Raw genomic sequence first — 24,235 nt, forward strand, 5'->3', positions numbered from 1 at the left:
AAGAACTAGATGGTGCCCAGCTACCACCAATGACCACCCTGACGGAACACAACAGAGAGTCCCTGACGGAGCAGGAGAAAAATTGGGTGCAGAACTCAAATTCTAGTAAAAAGACCAGACTTAATGGCTTGATTGAGACTGAAGGGACCCCGGAAGACATGGCCCCCAGACTCTCTGTTGGCAGAAAACTAAAACCATTCGCGAGGCCAACTCTTCAGACAAAGATTAGACTGGACTGTGGGACATAAAATGATACTCATGAAGAGTATGCTTCTTAGCTCAAGTAGATACGTGAGACTAAATGGGCAGCTTCTGTCCGGAGGTGAGATGAGAAGGCAGAGAGGGTCAGGAGCTGGTTGAATGGACATGGGAAATCAGGGCTGGAAAGGAGGAGTGTGCTGTCACAGTATAGGGAGAGCAGTTAGGGTCACATAACAATGTATGTATAAATTTTTGTATGGGAGATTAACTTGAAATGTAAACTTTCACTTAAACTACAACAATAAAAAAAAAAGTGGTGAAATTGCTCACCACAGATTAGCAAGTAAATGCAGTTAAGCCGGTGCTTACCTTGCTCAATGCAAGCCCATGCATACCATGCTTACTGGTTAATCTGTTCCGACTCCCACCCCTCCAGGGATGAGGAGTAAACATTTGCTGGGCGTGTTTGTGGGAGCCCTGCAGAGCTACTGGGAATCTGGTGTGTGATGGGGTGGTGTGGAGGAGGGTGAGTCCTGGAAAGACTCACAAATGAAGCACAGCTTGGAGGCACTGGATTTCCTATTTGTAATAGCAGATGGAGGGAATAGTTTTCTCAGAGTTTCAGGAAGAATGAAAAACAACAAAACCACAAAACACTACCACTAATGTAATAATAATGACAGTGATGATGATGATGATAAACCTGTTGTTGTTGAGTCGATTCCAACTCATAGCGATCCTATAGGACAGGGTAGAACTGCCCGATGGGGTTTCCAAGGCCCTGATCTTTACAGGAAGGAGTCTTGGTGGTACAGTGGTTACGCACTCAGCTGCTAACCAAAAAGATCGGCGGTTTGAGCCTACCAGCCGCTCCTCGGGAGAAGGGTCTGGCAGCCTGCTTCCGTAAAAATTTCCCGTTGCCAGTGAGTCAGTTCGACTCATAGCAACCCTGTAGGACAGAGTAGAACTGACTCCACAAGGTTTCCAAGGCTGTAAATCTTTACGGAAGCAGACTGCCACATCTTTCTTCTGCAGAGTGGTTGATGGGTTCACACTACTGACCTTTTGGTTAGCAGCCGAGTGCTTTAACCACTGCATCACTAGGGCTGCTTGATGATGATGACAAGCCAAAAAACCAAACCCACTGCCATCGAGTCAGTTCTGACTCATAGCAACCTTATAAGACAGAGTAGAACTGCCCCGTAGGTTTTTCGAGGCTGTAGATCTTTACAGAAGCAGACTGCCACATCTTTCTCCCACAGAGCCACTGTGGGAACCGCTGACCTTTTGGTTATTGGCCGAGCACTTTAACCACTGCGCCACCAGGGTCCTTCGATGATGATGATAGTCCTTATTTTATTGACTCTTCCATGTGCTGGGCACTGTTGTAAGCATCTGTATGTATTTATTCATTTAAAAATGCTGAAGTAAAATGTGTCAAGCATTTGGGATCCTTTAGAATCTGATGAGGCCATCTCTTCAGAAAATTGCATACATATGTCTAATATTGCTCGTAACTTTAGACGATTCATGCTCCTCCCTAAAGCCTGCTCCCTGCCCTGTGACCACTGTAGCCCCTCCGGCTTTGACATTCAGAATCATCCAGGCCAACCGTCTCAGTTCACATGGTACCTGCCCCAGATGAGAGACATTTGCCCAGGGTCACTCAGATAGTTAATTACCTAATCTCCTGACTCTCAGTCCAGTGCTCTTGAATTTCCTTTCAAAAGGAAACCCTGGTGGCGTAGTGGTTAAGAGCTACGGCTGTTAACCAAAAGGTCGGCAATTCAAATCCACCAGGCGCTCCTTGGAAACTCTATGGGGCAGTTCTACATTGTACTATAGGGTCGCCATGCATCGGAATTGACTTGATGGCAACCAGTTTGGTTTTTGGTTGGTTCTGTTTCAAAAAGAAGAAGATCCTCAGCGAGATGGATTGACACAGTGGCTGCAACAATGGGCTCAAACATAGCAATGATAGTGAGTATGGCACAGGAAGGGAAACACGGGCAGTGTTTCGTTCTGTTGTACATAGGGCCTGACTCGACGACACCTAACAACAACAATTGTTTCAGTTACAAGTAACAGAAACCCAATTCACAGTGGTATAAGGGTAGAAGGGAATGTTTGTCTCATGTATCTGGGCTTCAGGCATGGCTGGTTCCAGATGCTGTAAGGATGCTTTCAACTGTGATCTCAGACTCTTTTACATTAATGACACAGATGCTCCTGGCAGCCCAGCATTACATCTCACCCGATCACATCTGTTTTTTTTAAACAAAAGTTCCCTGTTTGAATCTCATTGGCCTAGTTTTGGTTACATGCCCACCCAATCATGTGGCCAGGGAGACTTGCTCTGATTCTCCAGATCTAAATCATATATCACATGCCCCCTCTGATGCCAGGGAGCTCCGGGAGATCAGCTCCACCCAGACCACTTGTTCTGAAAATGGAGGGTAGGTGGTTCCCCAAAGGAAAATTGGTACCAGAGGAAGGGGGAGCAGATGCTAGGCAGGCAGAAACAGTGGCATCCTCTCCACCTGTCGGCATTGTATTCCTGCTTCCACTTTGTGAGGAGATGGCTTTAGAGCCCAGCACGCACCCCCTTCCCACCCTGGAGACCTTTCCCAGCGGGGTCAGCTGTGGAGCCCAATTAGGGTAGGGTAGGATATCGGCTCTTCTCTTTCCTGCCTGCAAGAGCAGTGTGGTGGCTGGCTGGTGGCACATGGCTGCCAGGCTGAGGACTGCAAACACCATGGGTGGGCCCCTGGGATCAGCAGCTGGCAAAGCAGGACCTACATGCTGGTCTAACTCCATATTCCAGGAGCTGGGGCCAGGCCAGACACTGTTTATTTCCAAACCTAAGTGGCTGACTTTACCTGCCCTGCCAACCGGTGATGGGGAGCCAAGCACTGATGGCTAGAATCTCCTGAGGCTTCTCAATTGGGGGCCTTCTCCTCCATCCCTGGTTTCTGAAGAGCTCTGGTACAAGCCAACCCTTTATTGGGGCAGATTCCTAGCCACATGGGTTGTACCTGGGCTGGTTAAGGACAAGGTTCTGGTTTAACTGACCTGGTCTTGAATCCTGGCTTTTGGACAGATTGCTTCACCTCTCTTAGCCTTGGTTTCTTCATCTTTAAATTGGGCACGATAATTGCCAGTCTCATTGGGCTGCTGCAAAGTTTAAATGAGGTGATCCATTTAAGCACCCAGCATATCGTGAGTGCTCAGGGAACTTGGAGCAAGTCTATCTTTATGATTTTATTGGTTGTGAAGGACAAATAAATAAGACCCTTCCAATGTTACCCCCACCCCAACTTCTGGGCACCCCTCACTTTGCATTCTCTTTCGGAGGTGAGAGAGGATGATTTCTTTTCACAGTGGTTAAGCGCTCAGCTGCTAACCCAAAGGTCAGCAGGTTGAACCTACCAGCTGCTCCATGGGAGAAAGATACGGCACTCAGCTCCCATAAAGATTACAGCCTTGGAGACCCTGTGGGGTAGTTCTGCTCTGTGTTCTAGGGTCGCTATGAGTCAGAATCTACTCTACAGCAGGGGAGTTTAGTCTCTATATAATCATCATCATCATCATCATTGCTGTTATTTATTGAGCACAGTGCTTACCTTGGGCTGGTTGTGAGCAAGTTTTCAACTGTGACAAACTCTTCTCCTTCCATGCCTGGGGGAGGTTACCTGTCAGGCCCCTGCTTGTAGAGGTCTCAGGCTCTGAGAAACCTGTTCTCACTGGGGCTGGGAATGTTCTGGAGCCTGCCCCCGCTGAGGGGTGTGCCAGGGGAGGCTTCTGATCAGAGGTGAGAATACCTCAGCCTCGGGGGAAGTTTTAGAGCTAATGAGCCTTCCACCAGGCAAACCTGTTTGAAGAGGCCCAGCCCGGCCCAGGGGTAGATTTGCTCTGAGAAAGAAGAGATAGAAAAGCTCTAGAACCCTCTTGTCTTAGTTATCTAGTGCGGCTGTAACAGAAATACCACAAGTGGATGGTTTTAACAAACAGAAGTTTATTCTCTAACAGTCTAGTAGGCTAGAAGTCCAAATTCAGGGTGTCAGCTCCAGGGGAAGGCTTTCTCTGTTGGCTCTGGAGGAAGGACCTTGTCATCAATCTTGCCCTGGACTAGGAACTTCTCTGCACAGGAACCCCAGGTCCAAAGGACACGCTGTGCTCCTAGTGCTGCTTTCTTGGTGGTATGAGATCCCCATGTGTCTCTGCTCACTTCTCTCTTTCATATCTCAAAAGAGATTGGCTCAAGACACAATCCAATCTTGTAGATTGAGTCCTGCCTCATTAACATAACGGCTGCCTATCCTACCTCATTAACATCGTAGAGGTAGGGTTTACAACACATAGGAAAATCACATCAGATGATAAAATGGTGGACAATCACACAATACTGGGAATTATGGCCTAGCCAGATTGATACACATATTTTTGGGGGACAGAATTCAATCCATGACACCTCTCTATCCTTATCTGCCCTTGGTGTGCACACAGCAGCCCCTCTCCTGGCTGAACTTGGAAGTGGGACCATCCTCCATCCCTGTGCATACTGGGACCATCCTTAATCTTAGCTACCTGGGCTAGGCCTTGAACAGGTGCATGGTAAGATGAAAGCCATTGTCATCTCCCTTCCTGGGACGTGCCATTCATTACGCAGACCAGTTATAAGAAGGATATTTATTTATTCCATCATTCATCCAACATGTATTTGTTAAGTATCTGCACACACCAGGCCCTGCAGTGAACAAGACAGATGTGGGCCTGCTTTGGGGAGTTACAGGCTGTTGTGAGCCAGACAAGGGGCAAGTCAGCCAACAGCACAGCTGAGGAGAGGTAAAACAAGGGTGTCTTAGTTATCTAGTACTGTTATAACAAATACCACAAGTGGGTGGCTTTAACAAACAGAAATTTATTTTCTCACAGTTTTGGAGGCTAGAAGTCTGAATTTAATGTGCTGGCTCTAGGAGAAGGCTTTCTGTCTCTGTCAGTTCTGGAGGAAGGTCCTTGTCTCTTCTGAGTTTCTGCTCCTGGGTGATCTTTATGTGGCTTGGCATCTCTCGTCCCCCATCTCTGCTTCTCACTTGCTTGTTTAATCCCTTTTATATCTCAAAAGAGATTGACTTAAGACATACCCTATACTACTGTCTCATTAACATAACAAAGAAAATCCATTCTCGAATGGGATTATAACCACAGGTATAGGGATTAGGATTTACAACAAATATTTTGCGGGGACACAATTCCATCCATAACAGGGGGACACAGTGAAGAGGGAACACATACAAAGCCAGCTGCACTCGAGCAAAGGGAAGGAGGCCAGTGTGGTGGGGGCCAGGGAGGGGAGGGGATGTGTCTACAAACGTGGCTGAGGAGGTTGGCTGGGCCTCGTGGGCCCGAGGTAGAGCTTGATCCTGAGGGCAGTGAGGGGCCAGTTGGGTCTTTGGCCTTTAGCCAGTGAGTGTTGGGATCATGTTATGGACGATTCACCCTTTGGGGGCTCTGGTCTCTGTAGGTACAACGCTGTCACGGGGGAGTGGCTGCAAGACGAAGTTCTGATCAAGATGGCGTCTCAGGTGAGCCGGGCCCTGAGCCCTGTGGGACAGGGCTGAGTGGAGGGCTTTCTGGAACAGGCTTCAGTCCATGCCCCTCCTCCACACCCACTTTATCTTTTTAACATTGGGAATCCTTTATACCACTGTTTTTGAAATTGCAGGTCACCACCTATTACTGTTCTGTGAAATAAGTTCAGTGGGTTCCAACTAACCTTCTGAAAAGAATAATGATATAGACTAGAAAATAGAGTATTTTCCCCATAGTAAAGGTTAGGATGATTTTTTTAAAGTACACTTTGAAAAAATTTTATTGTGGCAAAATATATATAACAAAAAGTTTGCCATTTTAATTATTTTTAAATGTACAGTTCAGTGACATTAATTACATTCACTGTGTTGTGCTATTATCACCATTATCCATTTCCTAAAGTTCTACATCACCCCAAACAGAAACTCAGTACCCCTTCAGCAGTAACTCTCATTCCTTCCTCCCCCCAGCCCCTGGTCACCACTGATAAACTTTGGTCTTTATGCATTTGCCTATTCTAAGTATTTCATGTAAGTGATATCATACAATATTTGTCTTTTTGTGACTGACTTGGAAACCCTGGTGGCACAGTGGTTAAGAGCTACAGCTGCTAACCAAAAGGATGGCAGTTCAAATCCACCAGGTGCTCCTTGGAAACCCTATGGGGCAGTTCTACTCTGTCCTGTACGGTCGCTATGAGTCGGAATCGACTCGACGGCAACGGGTTTGGTTTGTTTGTTTTTTATTTCACTCAGCATAATGTTTTCAAAGCTCATCCATGTTGTGGCATGTATCAGAACTTCATTTCTCTTTATGTCTGAATAATATCCCATTGTATGGCTAGACCACATTTTGTTTAATACATTTTTTTAGAAAATAATATTTTATTGTGTTTTCGGTGAAGGTTTACACAGCAGTTTAGGACCCCATTCAACAATTTCTGCACAAGTTGTTCAGTGACATTGGTTACATTCTTCACAATGCGTCAACATTCTCGTTACTTCCCTTCTGGTTGTCCATTTCCATTAATCTAGTTTCCCTGCCTCCTTACATCCTCATCTTTGTTTTAAAGTAATTTTTTACCATTTGGTCTCATATAAGTGATTTTTTTAAAGGCGCACAGTACTTACAGGTGATGTTTATTATTTTTTTTAACCAGTTTGTTGTTTAGCTACAAGGTGACCTCGGGTTAGTTTTGGTTCAAGGTTTGAAGGATCTCAGGGCAATAGTCTCGGGGAGTCCCCCAGTCTCGTATTTAGTACATTTTTTTATTGAAGTGTAACACACACACGCAGAAAAGTACATATATCATAAGTATAAGCTCAGTAAGTTTTCACAAAGTGAGCACATCTACATAACCAGCACCCAAATCAAGAAAAAGAACATAACCAGCCCCTGCCCGCGAAGCCCATCTCAGCCCTGGTCACTCCTGCTGCCCAACTCCCAAGAGTAAGCACCACGCTAACTTTTATCTCCCTAGGTTAGTTTTGCCTGTTTTTGTACTTCATGTAAGTGGAGCCATGCAGTGCGTATCCTTTTGAGTATGGCGCCTTTGGCTCAACGTTTTATCTGTGAGGTCCTCCATATTTTTGCTGTAGCGGTAACTTGTTCATTCTCATTGCTATACAGTGTTCCACTGAGTGATGGACCAGTGATTTATCCATTATACTGTGGATGGACATTTAGGTTGTTTCCACCTCTTTTGGTTACAGAAACATCCTTTGACATGCCCTGCTCCCCTCTTCCCCCATAGCATCCTAGACCCGGGGGGTCCTCCACTTAGCTAGGGTGGGGGAAATAGAGGTGGTCCTCATCTTCCCAGCAGCCTCCAGGCCAAAAGGTCTATCAGGCTTTGGCGTTGGGTTGAGTTTGGCAGGAGAAAGGGCCCAGGGATTTTTGGATTGAGATGAGGTCCAGGGCACCCATTTGGTAGGTGATGTCCAAGAGGAAAATCTCCTGGCTCAGGGTTGTTCTGGGTGGGGTGTGGGAACTAACCCTCTGTGTGATGTCTTTCAGCCCTTTGGCCGTGGAGCGATGAGGGAGTGCTTTAGGACGTAAGTGTCTCCACCTGGCTCTCGGAGTCCTGCCCCTTCTTCCTCCACACTCCCAAAAGCTGGGGCATTGAGATGTTTTTGGCCAAGGAACAGAGACAGTGGCCTCTGCCTTCTTGAAGCCCAAGCTCCTCTCCATCTGGTCTCTCTTGGGCCACACGCTAGGCTTGGCTGTGGGGAGGGGCTTGGGGAGAACAAGGTGCATCCCACTTATGTCTGGTGTTTTGAGGCCAAGTGGAATAGAATATGAGGCCTTGACCCCTCTTCCCAGCTCGTTGAAGGATGCAGTGGGGTGGGGAAGGCCCTCCCACCTCCCCTGGGGTCCTCCTTATATTACTGGCTCTATCCAGCCAGATATGATGGCCGGGCCAGGTCAGGCAGGGTCGTGCTGTCCTGAGGTCTCAGGCAGTGTTTCTCCCCAGGGCTGTGTCCCAGTGAACCCAGAGTCCCCAGACAGTCCCCTGCTGCCTCTCTCCACAGGAAGAAGCTCTCCAACTTCCTGCACACCCGGCAGTGGAAGGGGGCCTCCAACTATGTGGCAAAGCGCTACATCGAGCCCGTTGGCAGGGATGTGTACTTAGAGGACGTGCGTCTACAGATGGAGGCCAAGCTCTGGGGGGAGGAGTATAACCGCCACAAGCCCCCCAAGCAGGTGTGTGGCGCCCCTACCCACCGCTTTCCTGTGCAGTGGGACAGTGTCTGCAGATGGGGCAGTGGCGTGCCTGCTACAGGTTCCCTTCTTCCCCTCCTTAACAGAAGCTAATAACAACCATTTATTGAACTCTGGGAGTCCCTAAGTGGCGCAGACAGTTTATGTGCTAGCTGCTAACCGAAAGGTTGTAGGTTGGAGTCCACCCAGAGGTGCCTCAGAAGAAAGGCCTGGTGATCTACTTCCAAAGAAATCAGCCATTGAAAACCCTATGGAGCATAGTTCTACTCGGACACACATGAGGTTGCCATGAGTCGGAGTTGACTTGACAGCAACTGGGTTTCTGGGGATTGAGCACTATGAGCCAAGTACTTTATCTGCAGAGATTCATTTATTCCTTAAAACAGAGCTCTGACATTGGAATGTTTTTATCTCTCTTTTACAGATGGGATCCGTTGGTCAGGATTCTTTTATATGCAAGTGGCATATAAATCTGGCTTAATCAAAAGAGGGAACTTATTACCACGTGTAACTGAAAAATAGCTCTGGCCACAGGCATACTTGGATTCAGGGCCAAACTGAGGTTGTCGGGGGAATCTTCCTCCATTTCTAGCCTCAATTTTCTTCTGTGTTGGTGTCACTGTCAGGCAGCCTTTGGACTTATAGTGGCATGTCAGCCACCAGAAGCTTCAGGCTCGCTCGCTCTCTGCCCTCTTAGCAACCTCGTTGGAATGACAACATCTATTTTCCCACAAGTTCCAATAAAAATCTCAGAACTGAGTTTCATTCGCTCTGGTTAGTTTAAATGCCTATCACTGAGCCAATCACTATGGCTAGGGGGAAGGAGTATGCAGATTGGGCAAGCCTGAGCCGCGTGCCCACCCTTAGAGCCAGGAGTACGGGTCATTCCACCGAGACCTCCTGGACTGAGACTGAGAAAGGGGTGGCGCCCAAGAAAAAAGCAGACGTGGGAAATATATACTAGACAGGTAGAAATAATACATGGCTGCTCCCTGAGGAACTCAGCTCAAAGAGGTTAAGTGACTTGCCCAACCAGGCAGGGCTGGAGCTGGGGCTCTAATGCAGACTTTCTAACCCCCTGCCAGGTCGGCCCCTTCATTTGAGGCCCTGGGGTGGTGAGCGACCCAGGCAAGCAGAATTGCCTGTGGGCATTTTAGAAAACATCGCTCTGGGCCTCTAGAGGCCCTGCCTAAGTTCACAGTTCAGCTGTCCCACTGTTTGACCTACAGGATACAAGGCACTGTCTCCTAGACACCTTGGGGGAGCCACACTTCCATGCAACAGCAGCATTTACTGAGCACCTGCTGTTTGCAAGGCCCTAGATTAAGCACACTTGAGCTGGACACAGAAGCCACAGTCCCCACCCTTGGGGGCTATGACCTCCTTAGTAATTTGCTACCATCCAGCCTGGCCTCCTTTCTGTTCCTCCCTAAGCCTGTTTCTGCCTCAGGGACTTTGCCCTGTCTGTGCTCCATGCCTGTGTCCCTGATTGTGAAATGACTAGCTCCTCTCATAGTTCAGGTCTCAGCTCATCTGTCACCTCCCCAGAGAGGCCAGCCCAGACCACTCTAAATGAAGTAGCCCCTTTCACCCAGTCACCCTCTGCCACATCATTCTGGTTTGTTCTGTTTTATTTTCTTCAAAGCAGTTAGCCCTATCTGGAAGAGTCTTACTCATTTAGTTTATTTTTTAGTTGCCCATGCCCCGCAGAGCAGGGATTTTATCTGTCTTGTTCACTGGTCATTCTGTAAATAATAATGTGGTCAAATTAATGAAGGGAGAGGAGTGGGCTGCTGTGAGGTGGTACTGTCTGTCCACTCATGCCTGTGTGCCTACCCCTCACCTAGTGAGCCCTCTGGCCAAACAGGTTGCTCTGCTAGGGACAGAGCCAGCATTGGGGCGGGAATACTCTGAGAACTGGTCGCTCCTTCCCCTCAGGCTGGTTCTTTGAACTGAGGCCATGTTTCGGGAAGTTCTCAGCTCTCAGCTCTGGACCGCCCCAGCCTCTGAATCCGTCTGGTGACTTAGCCAAGCAAGCAGTTCCCAGGATGGTCATTTCCTTGGGGAACCCAGACCTGGCTCCTCCAATATTGTGGGTGGCATTGAGGGAGACAGGGTGCCGCGGGTGACTCCTTGTGCAAAAGGGCAGGGGGCCAGGAAATCACAAAGAATCACAGGTCTTCTGTACCCCACTTTACAAACCGTGTTGGTGGTGGTTGCTGTCGTGTTTATTCTGACTCATGGTGATGCCATGTGTGCAGAGTAGAACTGCTCCATAGGGTTTTCAAGACTGACATTTTGGAAGAAGCAGATCCTTGCTTCCAAGGTGCCACTAGGTGGGTTTGAACCACCAGCCAACCTTTCAGTTAGTAGTGCAGTACTTAAACAATACACACTATTACTCATTTCCTTCTGCGTACAAAGGTAAACATATACCTTGTGAAAAACTCAGCAAGGAATGTCAACCAGTTAACCAGTTGCCATTGAGTCTCTTCTGACTCATGTAGACCCCATATGTGTCAGAGTAGAACTGTGCTCCATAGGGTTTTCAATGGCTGATTTTTTGGAAGTAGGTCACCAGGCCTTTCTTCTGAGGCACCCCTGGGTGGACTCAAACCTCCAATCTTTCAGTTAGCAGCCGAACATGTTAACTGTTTGCACCACCCAGGGACTCCAAGGAATGTCAAAGTTCCCCATAATTCCCCATTGCAGGGAGGGAACCACTGTTTACAGGTTGGTATATGTTACTCTAAGGTTGTGTCTGCTGATTACAGTAACATCAGCAGACGTTGACTCACTTCTTCACACTTCGTGTGCATTAACGAATTTAATCGTTGTCCTACGTCTGAGGTCCCCGTGCCACAGGTGAGGAAACTGAGGCACAGAGAGGTGCAGTAACTTGCCCAAATTCACAGTATCAGTGTAAGGCACAGGCTAAGTTGCTTAGCAAAGTGACCTACAAATGTGTGCTTACACGAAATGGTTTATCACTCATGTAACAGTCTTATGTTGGTGGGTGGCCCAGAGTGGAGTGGTGTTTTTCCTTGAAGTCATCCGAGACCTGATTCCTTCTGTCTTGTTGCTCTGCCATCCCCCGGGGGTTGCCCTGCACAACATGCTCAGTTCTGGCTCACTGGCAGATGTCCACATTACAGCCCTGGGGAGGTGCAAGAGAAGAAGCCCACCTCGAATTGCACCATCACTGCTGCTCACTTCCCATTGGCCAGGCTTGGTCACATGGCGACACCTAGCTGCAAGGGAAGCTGAGCAGTGTCACCCCTAGCTGGATGGCCTTGCATCTTGTTAAAACTCAGGGATGGGAGTTTTCATTCTAAGAGGAAAAGGGGAGAATGGACTCTGGGGGAAAATTAGTAGTTTCTGGCGTAGAGAGCTAGTTAGTGATGGAGGTAGGATCTGAGCCCAGGCACACTCGCTCACGTCAACCTCTCTGCCCTCCTCATCAGAAGAGAGTGCTGCCTAGGCCCTGCCCCTCCACCTGACCCCCACTCCTGCCCCCACCAGGTGGACATCATGCAGATGTGCCTCATTGAGCTGAAGGACAGACCGGGCAAGCCCCTTTTCCACCTGGAACACTACATTGAGGGCAAGTACATCAAATACAATTCCAACTCGGGCTTTGTCCGTGACGACAACATCCGGCTGACACCACAGGTGAGACCCTGGGGTTCACTCCGCCCACATCTCCACCCCTTTGGGATGGGAGCCTGGCTAGACTCAGCCCTTAGAGAGGAGGGTCCCTGAGGCACAGAGAGGTCTCACACCCCCAAGGTCAGCCTCAGAGGTCCCTCAAGCTCCTCGGATCATTTCGAAGGAGATTCTGTAACGGGACACTAGTCATCCTGTGCCAGCTTGTGTGGACCTAAGGTGGCTACAGAAACAGGGTCCCTTCTGAATTAAACAGCTCCTTTTTGTGTCTTTTCTTCTATGAGAGTCCTCCTTGCAGAGGAAGCCTCCATAACATGGACAGAGCTGGGGTGTCATAACCCCTCAGAGCAGTGCCTAGCCAGGGTCTGCACAGCCCAGTCTGGTCTCTTGCAGCCATGTTTTTCTTCCTGGCACCTCACAGGCCTTCAGCCACTTCACGTTTGAGCGTTCCGGCCATCAGCTAATTGTGGTGGACATCCAGGGTGTGGGCGACCTCTACACCGACCCGCAGATCCACACCGAGACAGGCGCTGACTTCGGAGACGGCAACCTAGGTAGGTGGCAAGGCCTGCTTGTTTCCATGGAGACCGTTGTTGTTGTTAGTTGCCATTGAGTTGATTCTGACTCTTGATGACCCCGTGTGTGCGGAGTAGAACTGTTCCATAGGGTTTTCAAGGCTGTGACCTTTTGGAAGCAGATTGCCAGGCCTGTCTTCTGAGGCACCTCTGGGTGAGTTTGAACCTTTTGGCTAGAAGTCAAGCACTTAACCGTTTGTACCATCCAAGGACTCCATGGAAACTAGACTCCCTCTTAAAATCTCAGAGCTTTTTGTGCACCCAGGGGAACAGGCTGAACTACATATTGACCTTCCCAAGGTCATCAAGATGGGAGCCTGGGAGCTCTGACCCCTGCCAGTCCAGCCCTTGTTAGACCTACCCCTGCCATGTTTATTGTGCCAGGCACTGCCCCCTGTTTTCTCACAAAACAAAGAGACATTCCGACCCTGCCTGCTCTGTCTGCAGGGGTCCGAGGGATGGCTCTATTCTTCTATTCACATGCCTGCAACCGGATCTGCAAGAGCATGGGCCTCACACCCTTTGACCTCTCGCCAAAGGAGAGGGACACCGTGAATCAGAGCACCAAACTGCTGGTGAGTGCCTTATGTGAACCTGCTTGGACCACTTTTTCTCAGCCAGACTGGTGGGCTCCGCTGCTACCGGGGCTGGCATATCCAGTGTCCCTGTGTGATGACAGGCCAGGCCCTGCTTGATGGAGGATATCAGGACTGGGAGGATCTTGCCCCAACTGTGCCCTTCTTCTCCCTCCAACTTAGTTATTCCCAAAGCCCTCCTCAGTGCCTCCACTAACAGACTAACTGGTGTCTGCTTGAGGTGGGCCAATTTTTGACCAGTGTGAGGGAAACAGGCACCTAGAAATGAAGAGAGAAAGTGTGCAGTGTATGTGTTTGTGTGATGTGTTGACAAGTGGTTGGCTGGGCACCTTGCAGGGTCCAGGATGTGTGCACTCTACCCCCACCTCACCCTACCCCATCCCTGCCTAACCCCTACCCTATCCTGCTACATGGACTCGATATGAGAGAATGTTGGGTAAGTCCAGCTTGGGATTCTGGATGTGTAGTGGGATCCAGAGTCGTCAGGGCTATAGAGTGTGGTCAATACTTTGGGAATGCTGGCTGGCAGGGCCTTTGAGCTCTTGTTCCAGGTGCCTCTTCTTGGAGACCTTAGGGTTCATTCCCACCGATTATTTTTAGATTTTATGTCAGCCCCTTAACAGGCATCTACAGGGGCTGTGGCTGAAAGGGCCTCAGGGCTAGAGGGGATAACAGGGAGAGTCCTTTATCCCCAGAGGATGCTTGTGTGACGGGAGTGTCCTTGTTAACATCCCCAGCAATCAGCCAAGACCATCTTGAGGGGGACAGAAGAAAAATGTGGGAGCCCCCGAGTAAGGACCCTTTCTGGGAGCCGGCCCCCCCTGCTCCTTCGCCTTTCAGAGAACTCTGGAGACGAGAATATGAGTGATGTAACCTTTGACTCTCTGCCTTCCTCACCGTCTTCGGCCACACCACACAGCCAGAAACTAGACAACCTCCGTGAGTGATGGTTCGGTCCCTGGTCATTGTGATAGGAGGGGGCAGGCACCAGGTAGAGCAGAGCTAAACTGGCTTTCATTTATGTTAGAAAATCAGACATGCTAACCAAAAAGATTCATGGGCCAGATGGTTTTATGGGTAAGTTATTTTAATAAATTTTCAAGAAATAGGTCATCCAAATTCTACAAAACAATTCCTGTGATAGAAAACAAAGTAACCTATTTTAGTATATTTATGAAACTAGCAAAACCCTGATACCCATATTTGATAAAACACCAAAAAAGAAAACTACATCTGAATCTCACTTTAAATACTCAACCATTACCACTATCTGTTTTGGAATAAGTTCTTTTTTTTTTAAATACCATTTTATTGTGTTTTAGGTGAAAGTTTACACAGCAAATTAGGCTCCCATTTTAAAATTTTTATACAACTTGTTTCATGACATTGGTTACAGATTTCACAATGTGCCAGCATTCTCGTTATTTCCATTCTGTTTGTTCCGTTTCCATTGATCTAGCTTCCCTACTCCTCCTTGCCTTCTCATCTTGGCTTTTGGGTAAATGTTGACCATTTGGTCTCACATAGTTGATTGTTTAAGGGAGCACATTATTCATGGGTGATACTGTTTATATTACGATCCAATCTATTATTTGGCTGAAAGGTGACCTCCAGAAATAGCTTTAGTTCCAAGTTCAAAGGGTATCTTAGAGTGATAGTCTCGGGAGTTCCTTTAGTCTCTTTTGGTCCAGTAGGTCTGGCCCGTTTTAGGAATTTGAATTTTATTCTACATTTCTCTCCCATTCTATCTGGGACCTTCTGTTGCCTGGTCAGAACAGTTGGTAGTGGTAGCTGGGCACAATCTAGTTCTTCTGGGCTCAGGTTAGAGGAGGCCATGGTTCATGTGGGCCATTAGTCCTGTGGACTGGTTTCTTCTTTGAGCCTTTGGCTTCCTTCATTCTCTTTTGCTCCATACAAGTAGAAACCATTAGTTGTATTGGAATAAGTTCTTGAGGAAGACCTGTAGCCCCTCCAGGTGCTGACAACATTCTTTCCCCATTTTTGCTTCCTTCTTTAAGAATTTAAAATTAAAAAAAAAAAAAAAAATGCTTGGTGATCAACAGATAAATGGTAAATAAAATGTGGTATATCCACACAATGGAATATTACTCAGACATAAAGAGAAATGAAGTCCCAATACATGCTACAACATGGATGAACCTTGAAAACATTATGCTGAGTGAAATAATTCAGTCACAAAAAGACAAGTATTGTATGATCCCACTTAGATGAAATATCTAGAATAGGCAAGTATATAGAGACCAAGTTTATTAGTAGATATCAGGGACAAGTAGGAGGGAGAGAGAAAAGGAGAATCATTGCTTAGGCGACCCTGAGCTTCTTTTAAGGTTAATGGAAAAAAATGGAAATGGATAACGGTGATGGTTGAAAAACACGATGGCCATGATTAATGCCATTGAATTGTACATGTAAAAAACATTTAAATGGAAAATGTTTTGATACATATATATTGACCACAATTTTAAAAAATTAAAAAAAGGCTTGGTGGCAGATACGACCCACCCTAGGTTGGTCTTGTGAGCGATTCCGGCAGTGGAGCCAGTGCACTATCTCTGTTTTCTCCCTGCCCAGATTGGCCGGTGTTCTGCGACCTTGATAATCTGGCACACAGAGACCACGATCATCTGGACAACCATCGGGTGAGTGAAGAGAGAGGGAGGCAGGCTGCAGACTACAGCCCCAGCAGGGGTGCGTGGAGCAGACTCACTCCCAGTAGGAAGGGAGGGTGAATCTTCAGATTCAGAGGTGGGTACCAGTTCTGCTCCAGGCAATGCCAGATGGCCCAGGGTGGGGATGCAGATGAATCTCAGCCTCCTGCCCAAGGCAGAGGTTTCCTCTCTAGGGTGGAGAAGGGATGGTCAGATGGAAAGAGCTGGGTCCATTGCAGTTCCCAGAAGTGGTTAGACAAGAGAGGCCAAACCAGCAACAGTGCAACCTTCTGGTAAAGGTCAGCTCAGCCCTGGGTTTGGTTCAGCCACACATGGTGGGCGGTTGTCTCTTCGACCCCCGTGCAAGTCTTAGCCCTGTAACATATAGCACAGTCTGCTGTGATGCTCACGGGTAGGCTAAACAGAACACATTTCCTGCAGCTTCCGGTTGATTCAGTGGTATTGCATTTGCATTCAGACAAACATATATTCTGGTGTCAAATTAAACACAGACATCAGAGTCCCTGGGTGGTACAAATGGTTAAGTGCTCAGCTATTAACCATAAAGGAGCCCTAGTGGTGCAGTGGTTAAACACTCAGCTGCTAACTGAAAGGTCAGTGGTTCAAACCCACTAGCCATTCTTGGGAAAAAAAGATGTGGCAGTCTGCTTCTGTAAAGATTACAGCCTTGGAATTCCTATGGGGCAGTTCTACTCTGTCCTATAGGGTCGCTATGAGTTGGAATCGACAGCAACAGGTTTACTAACTGAAAAGTTGGTGATTTGAGTCCCCCCCCAGAGGTGCCTCGGAAGACAGTCTTGGTGATCTGCTTCCAAAAGATCACAGCTTTGAAAACACGGTGAAGCAGTTGTACTTTGCACGCATGGGGCTGCCATGAGCCAGAATTGACTCCATGGCTGCTGACAACAACAGCACAACTTAATAAGCTAGACATGCCCCCAACGAAAAATGCACATGAATTCTTTAAGTAAACAGAGACTTTGCCAAAATTTCATAGTTATACAGACGACAAGGTCTCTTTAAGTGCACCCTCAGATTGCCCCAGAGGTGTGTGTTCACTCTCGACTACTTTTCCGAGTTCTTGAGTGGAAGAAGGAAATTATAATCGCTGACATGCATGGAATCAGCAGTATGGCCAGACACTATCTTAAGTGTTTGGTAAATATTTTCATTTAATACTCACAACAACTTAACAGGTAAGTATTTTTTTTAATTTTAGAATAGGGAATACTTTCTCATGGTTCAGAATGAAAAGGTACGAAAGATTATACAGTGGAAATCTCCCTCCCACCCCTGTCCTTCAGCCGCCTGCTTTTTATCCCCGGTATTAGCAGTTGCGAAGCCCTGGTGGTGCAGTGGTTGAGAGCTACGGCTGCTAACTGAAAGGTTGGCAGTTTGAATCTACAAGCCGCTCCTTGGAAACCCTGTAGGGCATTTCTGCTCTGTCCTATTGGGTAGCTATGTGTCGGAATCGACTTGATGGCCATGGGTTTGGTTTTTCTTTTTTTGGTTTATTAGCAGTTTCTTGGTCAGTACTCTCATTATCCCTGACTTAGAAATGAGGAAGCTGAGGCACAGAAAGGTCAAACCACTTGCTCACGGTCACTTAGCTGGCCAGCAGTGAGCCAGAGTTCAAACTCAGGAAGTCTGACCCTGAGACCACCCTCTTTTGTAACTGCCACAGTCCTTTGTTGCCCTCTGTCTCCCAGGCTGGGATGGGAATTCACCCTGTTTCTCGCATGAGGACACTGAGGTTCAGAGAGGTTGGCCACCTTGCCCGGGATGGTGGAGTAGATGTGCAGAGCTGGGGTTTAACAGTAATGTTTTAATTACTTTTTAAAATAAAAGATCTAAAGTAACTAAGGCATATGTTAAGAGTTGACAACCCTGGGTAGTAGTTACACAGGAGTTCATTTTAGTATTTTCTATACTTATTTATGTATTTGAAATACTTCTCAGCAGAATAAGGAAGGAAAAAAAAAATTTTCAATTAGTTATGCAGTGACATGCAGATATGGCAAAAAGTCAACATTGATAGGCAAAGGATGGAAGTTTTGGAGATTCCAAATAATACCAGATTCCAGGCAGCCTGGGTGGCACAAATAGTTAAGTGCTTGACTACTAGCCACAAGGTTGGTGGTTCAAACCCACCCAGAGATGCCTCAGAAGACAGGTCTGGTGACCTGCTTCTGAAAGGTCACAGCCTTGAAAACCCTATGAAGCAGTTCTATTCTGCACTCGTGGGGTCGCCATGAATGGGAATTGATGCGACAGCAATCAACAACAAAGATCGTAAATATGATATAAATATGCAGATATATATAATATACAAATAAATATAATACCAGATTCCCTTTCAGAGCAGAACTCAGATCTAGAAAAATAAAAAAATATGATCAAGTGACCTTTGCAGTTTAAGTAGAGGGCTTAGTTGTAGTAAATATTGATCTCAATGCTGTATTTGGGTCGATGGGTCATACCCCGGAAACCAGCCTTTGTTTTTCCACCTGTGAAATAGGTGAGCCACTCTTTTTTTAAAAAAAAAAAATATTTTATTGTGTTTTCAGTGAGAGTTTACACAGCAAATTAAGTTCCCATTTAACAATTTCTACACAGATTATTCAATGACATTGATTACATTTTGCACAATGTGTCAACATTCTTAATCCTGTTCTGGATGTCACATGAGTTCTTTCTTTTCCCCCTTCTAAATTTTATTCATTGTTGTTGTCGAGAACATGTGAAACATACACCAGTTTGACATTTCTACATGTACACTTTAGTGACGTTGATTACATTCTTCGAGTTGTGCAACCATTCTCACCCGCCTTTTTCTGAGTTGTTCTGCCCTCAATAATGTAAACTTACTGCCCCTAAGGTTCCTATCTAATCTTTTGAGTTGCTGTTGTCAATTTGATCTCATATAAGTAGTTCTTAAAAGAGCATAATGCTCAAGGCAGACCTAGGTGAGCCACTCTTAATGGCACCTTTACGATCCACATTCTCATACTTTAACACCTCATTTCATGTTCGCAGCCCTTTGATGTAGGTGCCATAATTAATCCTGATTTCATAGCTAAGGAAATTGCAGCTCAGAGAGATTAAGCAGTTAGTTCCCCACGATCACAGCTGGCAGGTACCAGGGCCAGGATTTGAGCCCAGTCAGTCTGGCTCCAGAGCCCACGCTCTTAGCCACTCCTTTGTACTGCCTCCTTGTCACCTAACCAGGAAGGGGCTGGAGGAAGAGAATGTTAGACATGTTATGTGATAAAGGAGAGAATGCAAATGGTTGGAACGCCCAGATGTCACCACCCTCACCAGGTACTCAGAGGATGACTGAGACCCTAAGGCCGTCTTCTCTCCACAGGACTCTGAGAACAGTGGGGACAGCGGATACCCCAGTGAGAAGCGGGGTGAGCTGGATGACCCAGAGCCCCAAGAACACGTAAGGACCGCCCAGGAAACAAGACCAGAATTGCCTCATTGTCCAGGAGGGTAAAGAGCCAGAAGGGAGTCTGATTGGGTCTTGAGAGAGTATTACAAGTAAATTAATAAACAAGATCATTTCATATAAAGATTAATGCAGGAAGAAGATAAAACAGGGTAGTGCGGACAAGTAAGGGAACGAGCATGGTGGTTTAGGCACAATTAGGTTGAAAATGTTGGACAAATCTTATAGTGAAGCTAGAACCTTTAGTTGCTAGCTGAGGATACTGGGTAATCAGCCAAAATGGTGCTGGTCTAGGTGGGAGGGCCCAGCTCAAAGGCACAGGATTCTGGCTGACCCTGGGAAGGGCCCCAGAGGTTGATTTCCCCAGGCACACTCCCACTAGTACTGTGGTGAGGGAGGCCTCTCAGGCAGCATCGACCATTCAGAGTTTGCCATGTGTCAAAATTGAACCTGTACATCAAGACCAATCTTGCTGAGAGTGCTCTGGTCCCGGCTTTGTGATTGTGAATAAAAAGCATACTTTGGCTAGAGGAAGGAATTCACCCCATTTCCTGGTAGCTTCTGTGGGCCTGCTGGGATCGTGTGCCTTCGAGTCAGTTCCATGTATTCACACAGGGAGAGGGACAGTAAGACTTTGGCTGCACTGGCGCCATCATTCATGCCCATTACCCAGCATCCTCTCTGCTTAGCAGACAAGGCTTCTAGTTCTCAGGAGGAGGGTCCCCTGAGGAGAGTCACTTGGGGAGGGCTGGGCTAGTTCCTCAGGAAGAAACCCTCTTTGAATCAATCTAATCTCTGCCTCCATTCAGGGCCACTCAAACGGTAATCGGAGGTACGAGTCTGATGAAGACAGCCTGGGCAGCTCCGGACGGGTAATGAGCCCCGAGAAATCCTGTGGCCACTTACTTGCCTTTCTCAGCTCTGTTCCTCTTTCTCCTCTCTCACGCCTATTGCTGCCTGCCTAGCTGCCTCACACACTTCCTAAAGGAAGGTTTTGCAATGGAGCAAATCTTTTTTTTTTTTTTTAATATTTTACTGAGTTTTTGGTGAAAGTTTACAGAGTAAATTAAACTCCCATTTAACAATTTCTATACATATTGTTCAGTGACATTGGTTACATTTTCTACATTGTGTCAATAGTCTCATTATTTCCATTCTGGTTATTCTGTTTCGGTTATTCTTGCTTCCCTGCCTCCCCGCACCCCCTGCCCCCGGTCCTCTCATCTTTGCTTTAGGGTAAATGTTGACCATTTGGTCTCATATAGATGATTTTTTTTTTTTTTAAATTAAAAGGAGCACGGTACCCACGGGTGATATTGTTTATTTTATGAGTTAATCTGCTATTTAGCTGAAAGATGACCCTCTGGGAGTAGTTTCATTTCAAAGTTTAAAGGGTATCTCAGGGTGATAGTCTTGGGGGTTCCCCTAGTCTTTCCCAGTCCAGTGAGCCTGGCCTTTTTTTTTTTTTTTTTTTTTTTAAGAATTTGAGTTTTGTTCTACAATTTTCTCCCATTCTAACCAGGACCATCTATTGTGGCCCCAGTCAGAACAGTCAGTAGTCGTAGCCGGGCACGATCTAGTTCTTCTGGTCTCTGGGTAGGTAAGGCCGTGGTTTGTATAGGCAGTTGGTCTTAGAGACCAGTTTCTTCTTTGAGTCTTTGGTTTCCTTCTTTCTCTTTAGGAGCAAATCTCCTTAACAAATATTTTTTGAGCTCCTGCCCTGGGCAGGATGTTATGCAAGATACTGGGGGATTTGAGGGGAGATTAGAGAAGACCAGCCCCCATCCTTGAGGAGAAATAACAACAACAGCCATAGCTCACATGTTAAAGTACTTACCATGTAGGTGCTTTACAGTATTAATTCATTGACTTCTTGCACCCACCCAATGAGGGGGGCACTATCATTATTCATCCCTGTTTTCTGTATGAGAACTGGGGTGTTAGGCAACTTTCCCTAGGTTCCCTGGTTAGGAAGTGGTAGAGACAGAATTCAAGCCCTTGTAGTCGGACTCCTGAGCCTGGTTTCTTCACCTCTACACCAGTGGTTCCCAACCCTGGACGATTTTGCCCCCAGATGACATTGAGTAATGTCTGGAGACATTTTTGGTTGTCACAGCTGGGGACGGGGTGCTGCTGTCATCTAGTGGTTAGAGAACAGGGGTTCTGCTAAATGTCCTACAATGCACAGGACAGCTCCCACAACCCGGAATGATCCGTCCCCAAATGGCAATAGTGCTGCAGTTGGTACACCCTGCTCCACACCCTGCTGAGAAGACCTGACCCAACTGAGAAATACCACGTGGTAAATAATCAGTCAAGGCCTGCTGGGGTGATGGGGAAGGCTCCGGGAGGAGGTGGCATGGGGTGGGTCCAGTCTTGAAGGACAGGTAGGATTTGAGGAAATAGGACCAGAGCAGGAGAGAGGTACCTTCCAGGTGGGAGAGAGCCTGGCCTAGCAAAGGCTTGCTGGTGAGACGTTTCAAAGTGTATCTGGGAGTCAGCTAGAGAAAAGCGTGTGGAGTGTCGTGGTCCTGATTTACCTGATGGTAACAGTCACCTGAAAGGCTTGTTAAAAATATAGATTTCCAGGCCCTCCCCTGGAGGTTCTGAATCAGTAGGATTGGGGAACACCTGATGGAGTCCCTGGGTGGTGCAAACAGTTAACATGCTTGGCTGCTAACTGAAAGGTTGAAGGTTCAAGTCCACCCAGGGGTGCCTCGGAAGAAAGGCCTGGCAATCTGCTTCCAAAAAATCAGCCACTGAAAACCCCATGGAGCACAGTTCTACTCTGACATACATGGGGTCACCATAAGTTAGAATTGACTGGAAGGCAACTGGTGGGGTTGCACCTGAGGTGTCAGGTGGTTCATATAAGGAAGTGAGGGACACATTAGCTTGGGGGATGGTTCTGGAAGCCCAACCCTCTTTAAGTTTTTGGTGAATCTGACCTCTCAGGCTTGCCCTGCCAGGAAATCTCTTTTCCTCAGTGAATGATTCCTTTGGCACATGCACACAGCTACCTGGCTTTGTCCTGAGAGAACCTTTGGACAGAGGTGTCTTTACTTGTGAGAGATGATATGTTTTCTAAACCTATTCCCCGGTCCGCCCTGTTAATGTTGCCCACAGCTTTGCTGTGTCTTTGTGGTGATTCACAGAGGAAAGCAAAGTGCATTTGCTGGAAGGTGAGAAGTCAGATTCTTCTGATGTCTTGTTTGGGGAGCTGGACAAAAGGGGCGGCTTAGAGTCGAATCCCTCAAGCAAACCCAGAAAGCTAAGTGAGGGGAAAACAGCCTCTCTGAGCTGCTGCTATCCTTTCTGTTAGTTGTTTTGTCCTGTTGCTGTAACATTCTCTCAGCGCCCACAAGCTGGCCGAATGTGAGTGAATAGAAATCGAGTAGTGTTTGTCCAAGGAAGTTGGAAACCGCAAGGGTTCTCTGCCCTTTCTCCTGTCATCAGGCTCATGTAGTAGGGGCTGCTGACAGCCGGTGTTGGCAACGAGCGTCCATTGCCCAGCCTGCTGGCTTCTCTGACCTGTAAACTCCACCATGCCCCGTTCTCTCCCTTCAGGTTTGTGTGGAGCAGTGGAATCTCCTTAACTCCTCCCGCCTCCACCTGTCGAGACCTTCGGCTGTGGCCCTGGAAGTGCAAAGGCTTAATGCTCTGGACCTTGAAAAGAAAATCGGGAAGTCTATTTTGGGGAAGGTATTGGTGATATCCATTTCAGAGCCCTCTTTGCACTAACCTGGGGCCCCAGGCTCACACACCTCTCCGCTAATCGCCTCCTTCTGCAGGCTGGCTGGGCGGTCCTCGGGCTTGGCTTCGGCCTCCCAGACAGCGGGGCCAATACTGTACTCTGTGTGGCAGGTGCATCTGGCCATGGTGCGGTACCATGAAGGCGGGCGCTTCTGTGAGAAGGATGAGGAGTGGGACCGTGAGTCGGCAGTCTTCCACCTGGAGCACGCGGCCGACCTGGGCGAGCTGGAGGCCATTGTGGGTCTGGGGCTCATGTACTCGCAGCTGCCCCACCACATTCTGGCTGACGTCTCTCTGAAGGTGAGGGAGTGGCAGGGACCCAGCCGGAGGGGGCTCGATCAACCTGCCATTCAACTGCCTCTCCATGCTGTCATTGGTTTGGGGCCAGGCAATGTCCCAATGTTCGTTGAAATCAATGGAATCAGTTTCTGTCCTTGGGTGAGGGGAAGGTGACAAGCACATCATCAGGCAATGGCATGATGGGATAAGCAGAGAATACTTCTAGAAACAAATGAGGAAGGGCTCCTCACTGGGGCTTCAAGGGGTCAGCACAGGCTTCCTGTTGATCGTCAGTTCTGGCTGTATCTCCAGTGCCTAGAACAGAGCCTGGCACACAGATGCTCAATATACATTTGTTGAGTGGACGGACGGACGGGCGGACGGCAGGCAGGTGGGCGGATGGATGGGTATCCACATTAGACCTGAAGGCTGAATGGGAGTCAGCCAAGCAGAGTATGGAAGGTGAGCAGTTCAGGCAGAGGGAGCAGCATGTGCCCAGGCCCAAAGGTGAGAGACAGATGGTGGACGAAAGGACAGGAAGCAGATCAGTAGAGCTAGAGCACGGGGCAGGAGGAGACAGTGCAGGACATGGGCCAGGGCCAAGACTGAAACAGCAGGATGTAGCTGCGTTGGGAAATCCGAGTGAGGTCTGCTCCTTCTCGCTTGCCCTGGTCTGTGTGCACAAGGAGGAGAGGATTGAGGCTGACCTGG

At 47.7% G+C, this 24,235-nt stretch overlaps 1 protein-coding gene across 1 annotated transcript in view; it reads left to right on the forward strand.

Moving 5' to 3' along the window:
* EEF2K (eukaryotic elongation factor 2 kinase) overlaps positions 1-24,235 on the forward strand; it is a 71,272-nt gene that overhangs the window by 35,648 nt on the left and 11,389 nt on the right. The window contains exons 4-15 of the mRNA XM_004373322.2: positions 5,726-5,786; positions 7,810-7,847; positions 8,325-8,496; positions 12,037-12,186; positions 12,602-12,734; positions 13,203-13,330; positions 14,089-14,290; positions 15,944-16,011; positions 19,409-19,486; positions 20,302-20,364; positions 23,060-23,194; positions 23,357-23,545. Coding sequence (XP_004373379.1) covers positions 5,726-5,786; positions 7,810-7,847; positions 8,325-8,496; positions 12,037-12,186; positions 12,602-12,734; positions 13,203-13,330; positions 14,089-14,290; positions 15,944-16,011; positions 19,409-19,486; positions 20,302-20,364; positions 23,060-23,194; positions 23,357-23,545 — 1,417 coding nt within the window. The remainder of the gene's footprint in view (positions 1-5,725; positions 5,787-7,809; positions 7,848-8,324; positions 8,497-12,036; positions 12,187-12,601; positions 12,735-13,202; positions 13,331-14,088; positions 14,291-15,943; positions 16,012-19,408; positions 19,487-20,301; positions 20,365-23,059; positions 23,195-23,356; positions 23,546-24,235) is intronic.

This window comes from Trichechus manatus, unplaced genomic scaffold (assembly GCF_000243295.1).
Source record: "Trichechus manatus latirostris isolate Lorelei unplaced genomic scaffold, TriManLat1.0 scaffold00024, whole genome shotgun sequence".
Taxonomy (NCBI): Eukaryota; Metazoa; Chordata; class Mammalia; order Sirenia; family Trichechidae; genus Trichechus; species Trichechus manatus.